The sequence below is a fragment of the Hesperophylax consimilis genome, chromosome 13 (genome assembly GCF_061612785.1).
Source record: "Hesperophylax consimilis isolate HC1 chromosome 13, BYU_Hcon_1.0, whole genome shotgun sequence".
Lineage (NCBI taxonomy): Eukaryota > Metazoa > Arthropoda > Insecta > Trichoptera > Limnephilidae > Hesperophylax > Hesperophylax consimilis.
This window is the reverse complement of record NC_142848.1, coordinates 28,788,618-28,807,028: the sequence shown is the minus strand read 5'-3', so window position 1 is coordinate 28,807,028 and position 18,411 is coordinate 28,788,618. Positions and strand designations below refer to the sequence as shown.

Below are 18,411 nucleotides of genomic sequence, written 5' to 3'. Positions count from 1 at the left end.
GCTCTATTCAAAATTACATGTTATAAATGTGACAGTTGATTATTTTCTGAGTTTGCACTCTTTATTCAAAAAACCTGATTTTTTTTAGAATTGTGTTAAAATACAATAAATTAATCGTAAGAACTGCATAATGTTTTGTTATTTAACCTTTTGTTCGCCATCGTATCTTAAGATTGGAATAGTGCGGCACATACGTCGATGAATACTAATAATTGATAATTTTCAGGGTGAACTGCCGGGTCCCGGGCCAATAGACTCCACGCCCGTGGAGCCGCAGCTGGTGATCTGGGGCACGGACGTGGTAGTGAACGAGTGCAAGGCCAAGTTCAAGCGCTTCATCATGCGTTACATCGACCCTGATGCAGAGGAAGACGAGAGGGGCGAAGCCATCAATCTGAATGCTCCGCTTTACATGCAGAAGCTGGAGGAGGTGGGTTCTGTTTCTGATAGATTAACAACTTATAGTTGTAATGCTGTGTCTAGGGCTGCAATATTTAGAGGGGTGGTATTTTGCTGAAACTGTAAAGACTGTAGTTTCCATATTTTACACAAAATATTATGTTCAAAAAAATATATTGCAATAAAATAGTAAGTCAGTTGTTTCGCAGAAATTCACTTGCAACAAAGTTTTCAAATGACCAATCAGCACCTTTATGTTTTTTTGTCAGAAAATTTAAATTAATGTTTTTTGAAAGATGATTTCCGTTAAATGTCGATTTCAGCTTTTTGAACAAATCATCAGAAGATCATCATGTTGTTAACCACTCAGAACATTAGAACGTCAAAAGACGTAAATATGATAATAGCGGTCAAGACATTAGAACGTCTTTTCACGTAAACGCGCGAGATTTTACAAAAATCGATTTATTTCCATCACTAGTATACGGATTGCCATGATTTAAAAAACAGAGTATCGATAATGAATAACGCTACGCGTCTGTATTCAAGAATATCTATGGAACGTAGAAGTGCATTATCTAAGCCGATTGAATCTGTCATCTTGTTCGTTCATAATTTATTGCGTTTCTAAATAATTTATTAAAAATATTTTAGTTTGGACGGTTAATATTTTGAGGTGACTAATAGTTTTTAATTATATTTCTTCGATATATAAAGTGTTATTTCTTTATGATACTCAGAAAAAAGTACATTTTTCACGGCTTTGAAATAATGGTAAGCGATTCTTACATATTTTTGACGTTTTCATAAAATGTATATTTAGAAACCCAAATATGTACGTATAACAACACAATGCGATAGTGGATTTCATAATCTTTCCAAAACATTTTTTAGAATGAGGCTACGTTTCCCAAGACGTGAGTTATGATGCTTTTAGCAAAACGCGTAAATAACACAAAAATTATCACGTTTTGACAGTTCTCAAAGGAACACATAGTATATAAATGTCTTTGTCTGAGAGGTTAAGCTCGTCAGCTTATTACTTGATAGAAAGCTGAATGTGAACTTTTATCTGGCATCGCGAGGACTAATGATTTAAATTTGTACAACTGAAGATAATTGAAAAATTCAGATAGTTTAAGCGAATTATGTACAATAAAAATCTAGATACACTGAATTGTTTTCAATTCATTTACGTTGTTGTATGTTATATTTATTTTAAGATTACGATTACGGAAGGATTTTCAGAAAAAATGTCTATGATAAACTCGGGATTTTAAACAAGGGATTTTCGATCTTTTTACCTAATGTTGCAGTATGTATTTCATATAGAATTTACCTAAAGTTGCAGTATGGATTTCATATAGAATTTACCTAAAGTTGCAGTTTGTATTTCATATAGAATTTACACAAAGTTGCAGTAGGGATTTCATATAGAATTTACGTAAAGTTGCAATGTGTATTTCATATAGAATTTACCTAAAGTTGCAGTATGTATTTCATATAGAATTTACCTAAAGTTGTAGTATGTATTTCATATAGAATTTAAAAAATTACAGTTTAAAATTTTCATTCACTAGTAACTTTAGACATTCAACTACCCATATAGAATTTTTAGAAAAATTATTTGTGGTATTTCTTGTACGCGAACTTTACAAAGTGACATTTAGCACCACTTTTAAGATCTGAAGCTTAATTACTAGATTTCATTTATCCGTAATCTATTTTTATTTGTATGATGTTTAGAGTGATTTATTAATGTTTGAAGAAGGGATGTGTGAGAGTTATAGGTTAGACCTTATAGTTCCACAGTAACTGTATTATTGCATAGTCCAAAAACTAATTAAATGAACAAATTTTTTAAATTTCTTTTCTATTTTGTCCCAGATCCTTTCACTGGAGGAGCCATTCCTCAACGTGAACTGCACCCACCTGCAGACATTCGACGCAGCGCTGTACCGCCAGTTGGTCTGCTACCCTCAGGAGGTGATCCCCACCTTCGACATGGCCATCAACGAGATGTTCTTTGAGAAGTACCCGGCCGCCGTGCTGGACCACCAGATCCAAGTGCGCCCTTTCAACGCCGAGAAGACCAAGAATATGAGATCTCTTAATCCTGAAGGTAACATTAACAAGATAACAAGGCCCCTTTATTCAATATATTATTAGTAGTTATTATAATATATGACCTACCTACTTGTTACTGATAGCTTATCTGAATTTGAAAAGTTCGTAGACGGACGGATTTACTCGTAAAGGAGAGTTACCAACTTGCATGTTGAAAATTCCAGACATCGACCAGCTGATCACCATTTGCGGTATGGTGATCCGCACGTCCAACATCATGCCGGAGATGCGCGAGGCCTTCTTCCGCTGCATGGTGTGCTCCTTCAGCACGTCGGTGGAGATTGACCGCGGCCGCATCGGCGAGCCCACGCTCTGCACCAACTGCAACACCAACCACTGCTTCACGCTTATTCACAACCGCTCGCAGTTCACCGACAAGCAGATGATCAAGCTGCAGGAGTCTCCGGGTAAGCAAGATGTGTATTTATGTATTCTCATATTTTCTTCCTCTTGTCCTGTTCGGGTCGGGGGCCCATCGCCTTGACAAGGTGGCTCCAGGCGTCTCTTGGTTACTTGGGCTTCCCCTCACACAGCCTCTGGAGTTCCTCCTTCCTAGTAGTAACTCCGTCAATTACATTTCAATTTTTGAAGAACAATATTGTTGCATTAATGTTTAATTACAATATTTATGAAACTGCGACAGACTGAATGAGATCCCTTAGGCATATTTGTGGTAAAACCATGTATGATTGTGTGAGAAATATAGCTGTGAATGAGGAATACTTGGAGCAGGTGGATGAGTTTGTGTATTTAGGAAGTATGTTCTAGAGAGATGGGAAGGCTGACAGAGATATTGAAAGAAGGGTAAATGCAGGTAACTCCATTAATGGAGGACTGAATGCAGTTGGCGCTAACAAAAAATTGTCCAAAGAAGCGAAGTTAGCAGTCCACAATGGAGTGCTGGTACCTACCTTGATGTATGGAAGTGAGGCATGGAACTGGCAAAGAAAGGATGAAAGTAGATTGAATGCTGTTGAAATGAGATCCCTGAGGCGTGTGTGTGGTAAAACCATGTATAATCGTGTGAGAAATGTGAAGATCTGCAAAGAATGCAAGGCTGAATTAAGCGTAATGAGTTAGATAAAGAAAGGGTCGCTTAGATGGTTTGGGAATGTAGAGCAAATGAACAAAGAAAGGAGCGTAAGGAGAATTATATGATGCAAATGTGAATGGTAAGTCGGAGATGCCCGAGGAAGACATGGCAAGATAAAGTGAATCAGATACTTGAGGCGGACCATATCAAGAGTCAAAATAATAGAAGAGTATGTATAAGACAGCACACATAAGCGTAACTACATTGCCCACTCTCCGATACAACGACTTCACACCATGGGAAATCATTACTTGGGTGATGTTGACATATTCAATACCAACTTGGCAAGTTTTGTGGATCATTTAAAACATTTATTTCAACAATACCCCTAAACACATCATGTAAACCAACAAATAGCTGTAATTTTCTGTTTTTGTTTCTTGTGTTTGTATGACTTGTTGCATAGCTTTTATCAAATGTAATTTTATTCTTATTTTTTATGTTTGAAAGTATTTGTCAAATTAAAATTATACTACCAACCATGTAAAAGCCCTCTGGGCGTTAAATAAATAAATAAATAAATAAGACGATGTATGAATGTGAATGAGGCAAGGAGTGTGTGCCAAGACCGAGTTGTTTGGCGGTCTGTCTTCTCTGCCTAAACGAAATAGCGTGGTGGTTGGTTATTTAGTTAGAGACAGCTCGACTTGGCAGGACACGTAGCAAGGATTGTAGATATCCGGCCACCGAAGAGGAAGCTCAAGTCTGTTGGACAAAGAAGTATTGGGACAAATTGACATTACAAAATTGTTAATTTAAAAATATTTTTAAATAAATTTACCAACCAAAATTACATAAATATAAAACGTGAGTATTAACTATTGATTCTGCTCAACAGCATAAAATAAATGGATGTGATATTTTTCCAGATGACATGCCGGCGGGCCAGACACCCCACACTGTGGTGCTGTTTGCGCACAATGACCTGGTGGACTGCGTGCAGGCTGGAGACCGCGTCACTGTGACAGGCGTGTACCGCGCTGCGCCGCTGCAGGCCAACCCGCGTCAGGCCAGCGTCAAGGCCGTCTACCGCACGCACATTGACGTGCTGCACTTCCGTAAGGTGGACAGCAAGCGGCTCTACGAACAGGAGGAAGGGTGAGTTAAATCTAAAGATTAGGGAGTAACTACCTTAGAGAGTATGGCTACTACCCGTAGCTCTATCGGAATGAACCATCAATGAGGTTCTTTAGTCTCCATCAAGTTCTTTATATTAAATCAGGGATTTATTCAATACTTGGCGTATTACAAGAGTGACTTCGATGGTCGACCTAACTAGGAGCTGGCTAAATGAGATCTGCAAACACCATGTTTGTCTGGAAGCAGCCTAACTGGCCCTAGTGACTACTGACTGCTAGCTGCCATCTTGCGGACTTTCAAGCAAGCTCTTTGCACTGCCCTCTATGAGTGCATCTGTGAAGCTAGCTAACTCACTTCCCAACAGAAAGCGTATTGCAGGAGAGGTCGCACATATGTTTTGTATATTTTTAACATCAAGTCTGATGTTAGGTCAAGGAAGTCAAAATATGTTTTTGAAATTTAGCATCAATGAAGCTGCCTTTAAAAGGCAAGCTCTGTTGCTACTAGTATAGTTGATACCCACTTTTTATATTCATATAATTCTGCTTTATGAATTCATATACATAAATGTTTTTGATAAATAATAAAAGAGTTGAAATAGGCTCGTGGTCTTATGCTTATGGGAGTTATGAATACTGTCTCTGTGCCAATCATCGTTACGGAGCTATATCCCAGGGTGGGATTTGACCTCTTCCACAAACGCTCTGACTGCGGTGCCACATCTCCAGTCCTCAGTCCTTCCCGTCCTACTCCAATCACTTTCCACGCAGTCTGTCCACCTATTTCACTGGGGCACCCAAGTGGTCATGTTTTTGGTGTCCTGCCATCTGGCATTTCATGTCTTTGCTGCCAGAGAATCTTACAATGGTCCCATGCTCAATTAGATTAGTCGGTACGAATAATGTATAACAAAATAACTATTTTATATTTTCCAGCAAGCAGCACCGCTTCCCTCCAGAGCGTGTGGAGCTACTGAAGCTGCTGTCCCAGAAGCCGGATGTGTACGACCGCCTGGCGCGCGCCATCGCGCCTTCCGTCTATGAGAACCTCGACGTCAAGAAGGGTGTGCTGCTGCAGCTGCTGGGCGGCACCAAGAAGCACTTCCACACTTCGGGCCGGACACATTTCAGGTCAGATTTTTAACAATAATATCAGTCTTAGGGGCCGTTCAAGTATTATGTAAGCACTATAGGGGGGCAGGGGGTCTTTGCTTTGCTTATTTTTGATGACATGGGGGGTGGGGGGGTCGAGATAGTGATTACGTCAGCATTGCTCAGCAGTAGTTATTTTTTTTTTACACATTGGCAACCCACACATAGTCTATGTTTGAAAACCGAATACATATTCGGGGGTTCCCACTGTGTCAATAAAGTTTGTTTAAATGAATATTATGTGCATTAAAGTCCTCTATCCTAAGTCTATTTTATAAGTGCTGCTTATGAATCAATAAAAAAACAGAATACATTAACAGAAAAATGCATATAGGTACCAATTTTTACGTAAGCATGGGAGGGGGGGGTAAGAGCTTTGCTTACTTTTGGTGACAAGGGGGAAGAGGGGGTAAATAATTGTAATAAATCTGCTTACGTAATACTTGAACGGCCCCTTATTACATTTACTGACATAACCCATCTTCCCATGGGTCGGTAAGCAATCGACATAAACCCAATGTGCAGAAAATTAAATTCGCCATTGTAAGATAAAGGTCTGCAGCGCAGTTCAGTGTTGAACTTTTCTGCGCAGGGTCTTACAGCATTTGGTTTATGTCGATTGCTTACCAACCCATGGGGCGACTGGCTTAGACACAAAGCAATTGAAAATATAAGGGTCCCACACAGACATAGGAATTAATAGACGAGAAGATAATGGCGAGGGGTAAAATCAACTGTTGAAGAACGAAGGGAGTAAGGCTGACTGTGATTCGTCAATAAATCAATCTGACAGTAAATAGGCATCTCGCATTATAATATCACCATTTACTTCTTAAAAGTAAAATCTGCTTTTGAATGAATAGACATTTTTACATGGGAGCGCAAATTACTCGCCACGTTATGAACAAATTTGCGAAGTCCAAATTCGGCAAAAAAATTCGGTTCTATTTTCAGAGTCGAATATTTCGTTTAAGTATTTAGTTAAGACACTTTTATAAGTGTTCATAATTTACTTCCCAGTAACAACGATGCGCACACTTGAGAATCGCTACATTCGACCAATGTTGGCTCGATGTGATAATATATGTTTCTACAACTGATTCATATTATACGACGTGAATAAGCTTAAAATGATGCTTACATATGGAATGTAATACGACAATTGGGTTTATTCTCTTTTTCACATCTATTTTTACAAGTTTTCATATCACAAGTCAACATTTTGCCGTGTTATTTCGTAAAATGAACCGATGATGCCTCGACCATAGTTCGCACAAGAATGATGACGTCACGTTTTCAAATTTCACTTGAGGCCATACGCGAGCACAGCCGGCTCCAATGGAACCGGTATGGGGAGTGGGGATAATACGCTTTTAATCACTTAGGGCAGGTCTACTAATATTCATATGTCTATGGGTTCCCAGAAAAATTTGACATCGAATAATGTTGAGTTTTGAAAAAGCGCTCCTCCTATGTGATGGAAGAAATTTTTTGGACCTGTCAACTTTTTTCACTTATGCCCTTCCGCCAAATCTTAACTTTGATTGTTTCTAACCACTATTTATTTTCCTACAGATCTGAGGTAAACATCTTGCTGTGCGGAGAGCCCGGCACCAGCAAATCCCAGCTGCTGCGTTGGGCCCACTCGCTACTGGGGCGCGCCCAGCTGGCCTCGGGTCGTGGCTCTTCAGCCTCGGGGCTCACAGCCTACATCACGAGGGATCCTGATACAAGACAGCTGGTACTGCAAACGTAAGTTACTGTAGTCTTGTCAACGAATTCCCATTCCATTCATTTCCCTGATACTGCAAACATAAGTAACAGTAGTCATGTGGTCAACGAATTCCCGTTCCATTAGTTCCCCAGAGAAACTGATGAGGTTAACAACGCGATTCCCGAGACCTTAGACTTTTTTCTTTACAACCATAGACATATGAATATTAGTAGACCTGCCCTAAGTGATTAAAAGCGTATTATTCCCCACTCCCCATACCGGTTCCATTGGAGCCGGCTGGGCTCGCGTATGGCTTCCCGTGAATCTTGAGAATGTTACGTCATCATTCCTGTTCAAACAGGAATGTCGAGGCATTTTATGAAATAACACGGCAAAATAGTGGCTTGTGATATGAAAACTTGTAAAAATAGATGTGAAAAAGAGAATAAACCCAATTGTCGTATTACATTCCATATGTAAGCATCATTTTAAGCTTATTCACGTCGTATAATATGAATCAGTTGTAGAAACATATACTTTTTTTTTTTTTTTTTTTTTTATATTTACTCCACACAGGAGGCCCTGAAGAAAATAATTTCCCTCAGGGCCTATGTCATCTTTGGGGATGCTGTGTGGAGGGTCTTTTTGTGGAGAGGAAGGAGTGAACATGGGTCTTGAAGAGTCCCATGTTGTAGGAGGGAGGAAACACAGAGGCCGGCAGTTCGTTCCACAGCCGAGCTGTTGAACTTAAGAACGAATCGTAGAAGCGACCCGTTCTCATGTGACAAGTGTCAACTGTGTACAAATGTTGGGCGCGCGTTAGGCGTGTATCCCGACTACGCACCGGTGCCGAAGGGATCAATGACGCTAGTTCCTCAGAGCATCTTCCATTGTAATACCGATAGAACAAGGACAGCATACCTACCTGACGCCTGTGCTCTAAAGATTGCAGTCCGTTTGTTAAGATTGGGGAATCTATCAAACGGACCGCCCGTTTCTGCACAGAGTCAAGGGTTTTTTTCAGGTATTTTGGGGCTCCAGACCAGAGATGGCTGCCAAATTCGATAGTAGGGCGCACTTGCGATTTGTACAGGGTGAGCAGTTGTGTACTATTAAAGTATCTGCGGGCCCTGTACAGTACGCCCAGCTTCTGAGAGGCCAACTTTACTCTAGCTTCGATGGAGCCCCCGTACCTGAGCTGGTCACTTATAGTTACACCAAGCATATCAATGGAAGGCCTGTTCGGAAGATTGCTTCCGTTGAAGGAGACTAGATTATCATTTGGATCCCTTTTAGACGTAATCAGACAGGATTGGGTCTTTGAAACATTAAATTCGACGAGATTATTTTTACCCCAGGAGGAAATACTCTCGAGATAACCGTCCATTCTCTGCTTCAAAGCCCTCCGAGCCGTTGGAGTTTGTGTGCCCTTTGGGGGCTTGTCAAACAAAAAGCTATCATGAACTGTACTGTCATCCGCGTAACAATGAATCGGTGCACATGTCAAAAGGTCATTGATGTGCAACAAAAACAAAGTTGGAGACAGAACCGATCCCTGTGGGACGCCAGCATTTATGGAGTGCGAGGAAGAGGTGAAACCGTCAGCAACCGCCTGAATCGACCTATCCCTTAAAAAGTCAGCAATCCACGTACACAGGGATGCGGGAAGTCCGTAAGAATGCAATTTGTTGACAAGTCCTCGGTGCCAGACCCGGTCAAAGGCCTTGGATATGTATAGTGCGACCGTTTGGGTCTCACCGTGACGTTCCAGGCACCGCCCCCAAACATGCGTCACATACGCGAGAAGATCACCGCACGAGCGGTTCCGCCGGAATCCGTATTGACGGTCGTTGATAATTTTGTTCTTCTCGAGGTATGTGAGCAGTTTGTCGTTGATCACACGTTCCATCACTTTGGACAGAACTGATGTGATCGCTATGGGGCGGTAGTTGGCCGGGTTGGAGCGGTCACCTTTCTTGGGAATAGGGTGAATTACCGCTTTTTTCCAACCAGAGGGCACAGTGCCACACTTCAGGGACATTTTGAAGAGCTTTGTCAAAACTGGAACTATTTCCGCAGCACACCTCTGCAATACCAGGGCAGGTATTCCATCAGGTCCACTAGCTTTGTTAACATCGAGCCCCCGTATGACGTGGAGTACATCCCGATGCCGGATCCTCAGATTTTTCATATAGAAGCCGCAGTGAGGAACCGACGGCGGAACAGCACCCCCGTCGTCGAGGGTCGAGTTTTCCGCAAACATTTTCCCTAAAAGGTTTGCCTTTTCGGTGGCGGTGTTTGCTAGTGAGCCGTCAGGTCTGGTAAGAGGTGGCAAACTGGGTTTGCAAAAATTTCGACCTATTGAGCCCGCAAGCGACCAGAATGCTCTGCTGCCATGCGGGCAGGCAGCCAGCTTTTTGCTGATCTGCAGGTCGTGTTCGAATTTTGACCTATTGATGATACTATCACATACTATCACATCGAGCCAACATTGGTCGAATGTAGCGATTCTCAAGTGTGCGCATCGTTGTTACTGGGAAGTAAATTATGAACACTTATAAAAGTGTCTTAACTAAATACGTAAACAAAATATTCGACTCTGAAAATAGAAGAAATTTTTTTTTGCCGAATTTGGACTTTAAATTTGGACGCAAATTTGTTCATAACGTGGCGAGTAATTTGCGCTCCCATGTAAAAATGTCTATTCATTCAAAAGCAGATTTTACTTTTAAGAACTAAATGGTGATATTATAATGCGAGATGCCTATATACTGTCAGATTGATTTATTGACGAATCACAGTCAGCTTTACCCCCTTCGTTCTTCAACAGTTGATTTTACCCCTCACCTTTAATTTCTAGTCTATATATTCATATGTCTGTGTTTACAACAAACGTTCCCGGATTACAAATAACCTGACAAAATACATTTTTTTATGTGACACCTTACAACTGTACAGTCTAAAGACAGGGGAACTATGTCGCCACCTAGTTGCGCAGCGTTGAGATACGGAGTTTGAAAAAACTCCCACTACCGTCACTATAACAGGAAAATGTTACTATGAAATTAATTTATAATATTTAATTATTGAAGACAATATAAGCGATTCCTAAACGAAAATCTGAAACAGAATAATCAGAAAAGGATACGGTCACATCTTCGGGTCCTGGGTTCAAGTCCTAGATGTGACCGTATCCTTTTCTGATTTTTCCGTTTCAGATTTTGGTTTAGGAATCGCTTATATTGTCTTCAATAATTAAATATTACAATTTTAGGTTTTACTCAATAAGTTATTCCAAAAAATAAAAATTAATTTGTGTTATTTCAAAATTTATTCATTTAAACTAATAAATAGTATATTTGCGGCACGCTCTGGTCTAAGACCACCATTCAGAAGCGAAACGATGCTTGAAATGGCTTTAGCCATGTTTGGTTTTTTTTAATTTTTTTTTATTAACTCCACACAGGAGGCCCTGAAGAAAATAATTTCCCTCAGGGCCTATGTCATCTTTGGGGATGCTGTGTGGAGGGTCTTTTTGTGGAGAGGAAGGAGTGAACATGGGTCTTGAAGAGTCCCATGTTGTAGGAGGGAGGAAACACAGAGGCCGGCAGTTCGTTTCACAGCCGAGCTGTTGAACTTAAGAACGAATCGTAGAAGCGACCCGTTCTCATGTGACAAATGTCAACCGTGTACAAATGTTGGGCGCGCATTTGGCGTGTATCCCGACTACGCACCGGTGCCGAAGGGATCAATGACGCTAGTTCCTCAGAGCATCTTCCATTGTAATACCGATAGAACAAGGACAGCATACCTACCTGACCCCTGTGCTCTAAAGATTGCAGTCCGTTTGTTAAGATTGGGGAATCTATCAAACGGACCGCCCGTTTTTGCACAGAGTCAAGGGTTTTTTTCAGGTATTTAGGGGCTCCTGACCAGAGATGGCTGCCAAATTCGACAGTAGGGCGCACTTGCGATTTGTACAGAGTCAGCAGTTGTGTACTATTAAAGTATCTGCGGGCCCTGTACAGTACGCCCAGCTTCTGAGAGGCCAACTTTACTCTGGCTTCGATGGTACCTGAGGTTATGAGATCTGAAGAGTCAGGTATTTCCCCACCTTCCCCATCTCCTTCCCCATCTCCTTCCCCTCTCCACTATCGTGTAGCAGTTGGGATTCACATTATATTTTTATCCATAGTGTCCACGGTTTAAAATGTAGGTTGCCTTTCCAGCGGAGCCCTGGTGCTAGCCGACAACGGCATCTGCTGCATCGACGAGTTTGACAAGATGAACGACTCGACGCGCAGTGTGCTGCACGAGGTGATGGAGCAGCAGACCCTGTCCATCGCCAAGGCGGGCATCATCTGCCAGCTCAACGCCCGCACCTCTATCTTAGCCGCCGCCAACCCCGCCGAGAGCCAGTGGAACAAGCACAAGACAATTGTAGACAATGTCATGTTACCTCACACTCTGTTGTCTAGGTGAGAAATTTATCATTTTAATAATTAATTAATCACTTTATTCATTTTAAGAACATTACAAAATAAATTTTCAATTAGTTTTTAAAAGATACATAATGAAAAAAATAAGGGCTTTACCAATTAACGCATCTTAAAATTTAAACGACTGATAAACCATTAATGTATTGTAAATAGTTGTTCATCAAATTATTATAAGCGTTAACCCATTGGCCTCAAACGACGCCATCCTGGCGGGTCTGGTGTCGTCGGCTTAAAAACGAAAAAGGGATACATTATTGACATCTGTGTTTAAAATTTTAAATGCCAATCGCTCTGTAGATAATTAAGCATTCATTTCGTAGTAATTGGCAGGACTCCGTTGGTACAGTTTTTTCCTGATATTTACGATTGAAATTTTGTTATATTTCAGCGTCATTGAATTTTTTTTTAAATAGCGTGTGGTTCGGGAATTGACAAGCTTGTTCGTAAAATGCGTGGTGGGCGGCTAACATCAGCCCAAATTGAAATAAAATATATTATGGTCATAAGTATGATTAATGTAAAACTTTTCTTAATCCAATTATAAAAAAAAGAAAAAAAAATGGGTTTTATGAAAAAAAATATTTTTATATCCTCGTTTAATCATATTATTATTATTTTTTAAAAAACTGCATATATTTTTTGCATACCTTAATTCAATGAACGAGTAAATTTAAAAAAATTGTTTCGTTTGTATGTTTAGTTTAAAAGTTATGTAAGATTTAGTACACCACTGCAGATTTAAAACTTCGGTACAAAACAATTCGGAGGCCAATGGGTTAATTACTCGGCTGAAATATCCATACAAATTGAAAATATTTCCTGATTAAAAATAAATGCCGCCGAATGGAATTGAACCCGCACCTTCTGATGTCCGGTCAGGTGCTCTGGACCACTGAGCTACCTCGGCTTATTCCCAGCCTGCCAAATAATTCAATATGTACAAGTACTTCAATCGACAATTACTGCTTATTGTATTTTACCTGTAAACCACTAAATTTATTTTTGTAGGAAATGCTTTGTTGGTGTTTAATTTTCCACTAGATGGGTCGAGATATATTATATCTACATTTGTTGGTGAAATATTTTGACTTGTCAAATATTATTATTTTTTTTTTTTAAATATCATTAATTTTTTTTGGAAAAAATATGCTATCCTTTGTGCTATGCATAAAAACCTTGTCTTATAAACATTAGTTTATCATAAAAAAAATAGTTCTTTATCAGTTATTCAAAATCCAAATAAGGGGGTAAATATATAAAAGTAGATTGCAGCAACAAAACAAACCTTGATTGTCTAAATTCTGATTCGTTGATGTTAAATATACCAACATCCAAAGTCAAAATCAAACGTCACATCAATCGTCAAAACGTCATCCAAAGTCACATCAAAAGTGATTCTATTTAACGAGAAAGCTCTCCCCACCGACAAGACCATTGGCAAGTTTGTTCTGTAGCCAGGAAGATAAAACAGTCTGTGCTGTCGGTGACAGAGATAACCAGCGGGAGCATTGAAATTAATGCTCTCCATGATTGTTAAGTTTTCAAACCATCCACAGTCTGACAATGCAATGTGCTTTTGACCCGTAGATGGTTAATTTCGAGCATAACCAAAATAATGTCAGTAGGATAGAGCCAAAGGTAGTAAAATTTTTAAAATTGTTAATGGTATTATAGACAGCCCTGATTTATTAATTCTAATTACCTTCCATACACCTACAAGAACTAGTCGATCCAAAATTCTTGAATATGAATATGTTCCATTACAGATTTGAACTCATATTTTTGGAGCCTACAATGAATATGTTCCATTACAGATTTGACCTCATATTTTTGATGCTGGATCCCCAAGATGAGCTGTTTGACAAGCGTCTGGCCACCCATCTCGTCTCCCTTTACTACAAGGACAAACCAGAGCGTAACGACGAAGAGCTAATTGTGAGTATACTGTTTTTAATGGTCCTCAATAAAAGTAGATTTGTTTTTTAAATTCTATGAAATGAATGTTTTCATCGGCAATCAATATTTTCTTACATCAAACTCAATACAGAGTAGAACCCCTTTAATTCAAAATCCACAAAAATCGAAAACAAAATTTCAAATTAACGAATTCCCATGTAGTTGGAAAGTTTAAGTAGAAAAAAATATATATACTTACATCTCGTTGAAAAGTCAAGTTACGCCGTTGCCCATTCAAATCCAGGTACGTATTCAATGTAAATTTTTAAAGATACAATTTATTCAATCCGATTTTCGGCCCTTCAAATGCAGACATTTAGTACGGGTTGTTTAGGAGAATTTGAACAATTCATCAAATTTCAGCGTTCATTTTCAAGTTCTGTGAGTAATTTTTTCAAGTTCTGGTTTTATTTCAGTTTTGTCAAGCAATTAGCCTATAGTGATATAATAACAGAACTTGAATTGGACTTTCACAGAACCCAAAAATGAACGTTGAAATTTGATGAATTTTTCAAATTCTCCGAAACAACCCGTCCTTAAAGTAAATTTGTAAAAATATTTAGAATTTAAATTAAATTAATATATTTTTAAATTATAATTTATGCGCAGTTCATCAGAATCAAAGATATTAGAAAAACGAGATATGCTATGTTGGCCGCCGGACCGTAGCCGGAGTACTACCTAATTAGGGTACTTTGAACGGTATCGGGACGTGTACGCACAGAAATCTGTTCTATGTATTAGTGCGGGTACCTTAGCGCAAGCGAAGTTGTGCAGTAGTATTGGTGAACAAAACCGGCGACACTGGGCAAAACAATTCCACTCAGTACGAACTGCGCATAGCACATCTCGTTCTTCTAATATCTTTGATCAGAATGCTATTTTCACTACAAACGAAGGCCTCTGGCTAGTGTAACGTCTGCCACCAGCGCATAATACTTTCAGAAATTCGTCTTCAATTTCATAACAATTTTCCATATTGTGAGCAAATTTGACAGACCGTCCAGGAAGCACGGCCATCTCTAAAAACCGACCGAATTTAGATAGCTTATACAGTAGAACCTGGTTAATTCGAAATCCAGCGGACATCAAAAATCAAATTTAGAATTAACAAATTCCCACGTAATTCGAAATTTTATGAACAAAAAAAAAAAAAATGGCGAAAATCGAGTTCCTCCGCCATTCGGGTGGTATCTTTGGAGTAAACTCGTATTAATACCAATTATTCCCGTTTAAATCGAATTTTCGCAGCGATTTAAAACGAAGTTCAGTTATTCTAAGCAAATTCATAAAAATAACACACATTTCCGCGTAAATCATATTTTCGCGGCCGGTCCTTTAAATTCAGATGTATGAAGTAAATTTCGTAAAAATACGTCAAATTTTGAAACTTTGCGGCCGATTTCCGTAGCGCCAGATCTTTTAACTCAGATATTCGAAGTAAATTTGGTAAAAAATACGATATTTTCCGCATAAATTGAAATTTCGGAGCCGATTTCCGTTGCGCCGGATCTTTGAAATTCAGATATTCATTTCGCGGGCTGCCGATTTCCGTCGCGGCCGACCCTTTAAATTCAGATATTTATAATAAATTCGTAAAAACACGATATATTTCTGCGTAAATCGAATTTTCTCGGCAGATTTTCGTCGCGGCCAGCCTTTTAAATTCAGATATTTGAAGAATATTCAAAAAAATATGTCGTATTTCCGTGTAAATTGAAATTTTGCGTTCGAATTCCGTTGCAGTCGACCCTTTAAATTCAGAAATTTGGTGTAAATTCATAAAACTACGGCATATTTCCGCGTAAAACGAATTTTCTCGGTCCTTCGAACTCGGATATTTGGAATAAATTGGAAAAAATACGATATTCCAGTGTAATCGATTCCGATTTACAAAATAATAATACTAATTAGGGCGATGTATAACCACGTAAAAATACACTTGTCGGCATTTTACCGTTATGGCTATCTTTTAGATTCAGATTTACAAAATTTTATGATTTATTTTCGCAAAAATCGAAGTTTTTCGAATTACACAAACAAATTTTCGTGTGCGGACAAAAATAAATTTCTAATTACAAATTAACGAATTTCGAATTAAAAAACCATTTTCTATGAAAAAAATTTTCTGTGGATATTTTGTTGGTGAAAATTTCAAATTACGCGTTTTTTCGAATTATCGGGGTTCGAATTAACGGGGTTCTACTGTATTAAGGTCCGTTAATGCAATGTTTATAACTCCGTAAAAGTTAAAAAATTACCCACTCATTCGATTTACTAAAATATCAAACGGTAAATTGACATCTAATGTTCTTTGTGTCGTTAAAAGAAACCAATAAATTTTTTTGGTGTTTTATGTTTCAGGATATGAGTGTGATGAGAGATTACATAGCCTTCGCCCAGGAACACATACACCCAAAGCTTAGCGAGGAAGCCCAACTTAAACTTATCAATGCCTATGTTGACATGAGGTAGAAACCCTTTTTATATGTCTCCTTGCCAAAGAAATTTTTTTTATTTCAAACACTAATATCTCTCCTCGCCAAAGAAGTTTTTTTTATTTCAAACACTAATATGTCTCCTCGCCAAAGAAGTTCTTTTTATTTCAAACACCAATATGTCTCTCCTCACTAAAGAAGCTCTTTTTATTCAAACATCAATACGTATGTACCCTTGCCAAAGAAGTTATTTTTATTTCAAACACTAATATCTCTCCTCGCCAAAGAAGTTTTTTTATTTCAAACACTAATATGTCTCCTCGCCAAAGAAGTTCTTTTTATTTCAAACACCAATATGTCTCTCCTCACTAAAGAAGTTCTTTTTATTCAAACATCAATACGTATGTACCCTTGCCAAAGAAGTTATTTTTATTTCAAACACTAATATCTCTCCTCGCCAAAGAAGTTTTTTTATTTCAAACACTAATGTTCCATAAGATTCTGTTTTATGAGAAAATATCCTGCTTAGCCACTAGTTAGCGATAGCTACCCAAGTTTGGGTAGCACCGTTCATGTCCTTAAGCGATAGCTACACAAAATTTGGGTTAGGTAGGTAATTTTTATGAATTAAGCTGTTTTTTTTCTTACTTTCCGCAATCAGCGCTATGTTTGGTAGATAGCTTGATTGCTTCTATCGAATACCATCAAACGTCAATGACGTTTCTCTGAATGGAATATTCTAAATAAAGATTGGCGATCATGTTACATCATTTTAGACGCAATTTTAAACTGTTTTCTATAATATTATTGCCCCAAATAAGTACAGGTTAATGCAATTTTGATAACTAATTCATACACATAATTCACACGTTTATAAATTTGAAGAATTTTTTATTAATTTTCTATTAGTATGGGATAAATGATGAAATATAATTGAATTCTGGTTTGTATGTCTCCGTATTAATATTTCGAGTTATGATTTTTGAAATGGGCATGGCTAAATCCAAAACAGAAAGCCCGGAAATCTGGATAGAATGAAAAAAATATGGTTTCTCAACAAAATGATTATGTTTTGAATAAGTTTCACAAAAATAAATGTTTAAAATCTGTATAATGTAATATATTTTGTGTTTTTAGACGTGTGGGCAGCGGTCGTGGACAGATAACAGCGTATCCCCGTCAGCTGGAGTCCCTCATTCGTCTAGCGGAGGCCCATGCCAAAGTACGCTTCTCCGACACCGTAGACGCCAAGGATGTTGATGAAGCCTCCAGGTAACAAACATTCTGTTATTATCTGCCAATATACAATTGACAAGCGCGGCGAGATTCAGAAGAGATCTGTTCAAAGAGATGTTATACTCCGCCCACCAAAAGATTCCCTGACTGCACAGTGAAGCCCTAATCAGTATTAATTACAGCATTCATCTAACAAACATGTAACTTTCCATGACCAGACTGCACAGAGAAGCCCTGAATCAGTATTTACTCTTTCTAAAAAACATGTAACTTTCCATGACCAGACTGCACAGAGAAGCCCTGAATCAGTATTTACTCTTTCTAACAAACATGTAACTTTCAATGACCAGACTGCACAGAGAAGCCCTGAAGCAGTCAGCCACTGACCCCATCTCGGGCAAGATCGACGTGGGCATCCTGACCACGGGGCTCAGCGCGGCGGCCCGGAAGAGGCGCGGAGAGATCACGGGGGCTCTGAGGAAGATGCTCCTAGCCAAGCAGCCCCGGCCCCCTTCCATGCTTCAGACCAAGCTACTGCAGGAGTTGAACCAGGCCTCACAGATTGTGAGTTCTAATTATTACCTAAATCTATTTGTTTTGATATAAATTTTAAAAAAAAGATTATTGTAGAATGTATTCTTGAAAAATGCTATTTTTTGCATTCTTATTGGTCTATTTGATAACTGTTTTCTGAATGCACCTGAATATTAAAAAGTTG

General features: G+C 38.9%; 1 protein-coding gene across 1 annotated transcript in view; it reads left to right on the top strand.

The window, feature by feature from the left end:
* dpa (disc proliferation abnormal) overlaps nucleotides 1-18,411 on the top strand; it is a 33,390-nt gene that overhangs the window by 14,177 nt on the left and 802 nt on the right. The window contains exons 4-14 of the mRNA XM_089638973.1: nucleotides 227-430; nucleotides 2,287-2,521; nucleotides 2,691-2,933; nucleotides 4,489-4,717; nucleotides 5,635-5,829; nucleotides 7,426-7,602; nucleotides 11,794-12,042; nucleotides 13,878-13,998; nucleotides 16,384-16,490; nucleotides 17,595-17,729; nucleotides 18,044-18,257. Coding sequence (XP_089495099.1) covers nucleotides 227-430; nucleotides 2,287-2,521; nucleotides 2,691-2,933; nucleotides 4,489-4,717; nucleotides 5,635-5,829; nucleotides 7,426-7,602; nucleotides 11,794-12,042; nucleotides 13,878-13,998; nucleotides 16,384-16,490; nucleotides 17,595-17,729; nucleotides 18,044-18,257 — 2,109 coding nt within the window. The remainder of the gene's footprint in view (nucleotides 1-226; nucleotides 431-2,286; nucleotides 2,522-2,690; nucleotides 2,934-4,488; nucleotides 4,718-5,634; nucleotides 5,830-7,425; nucleotides 7,603-11,793; nucleotides 12,043-13,877; nucleotides 13,999-16,383; nucleotides 16,491-17,594; nucleotides 17,730-18,043; nucleotides 18,258-18,411) is intronic.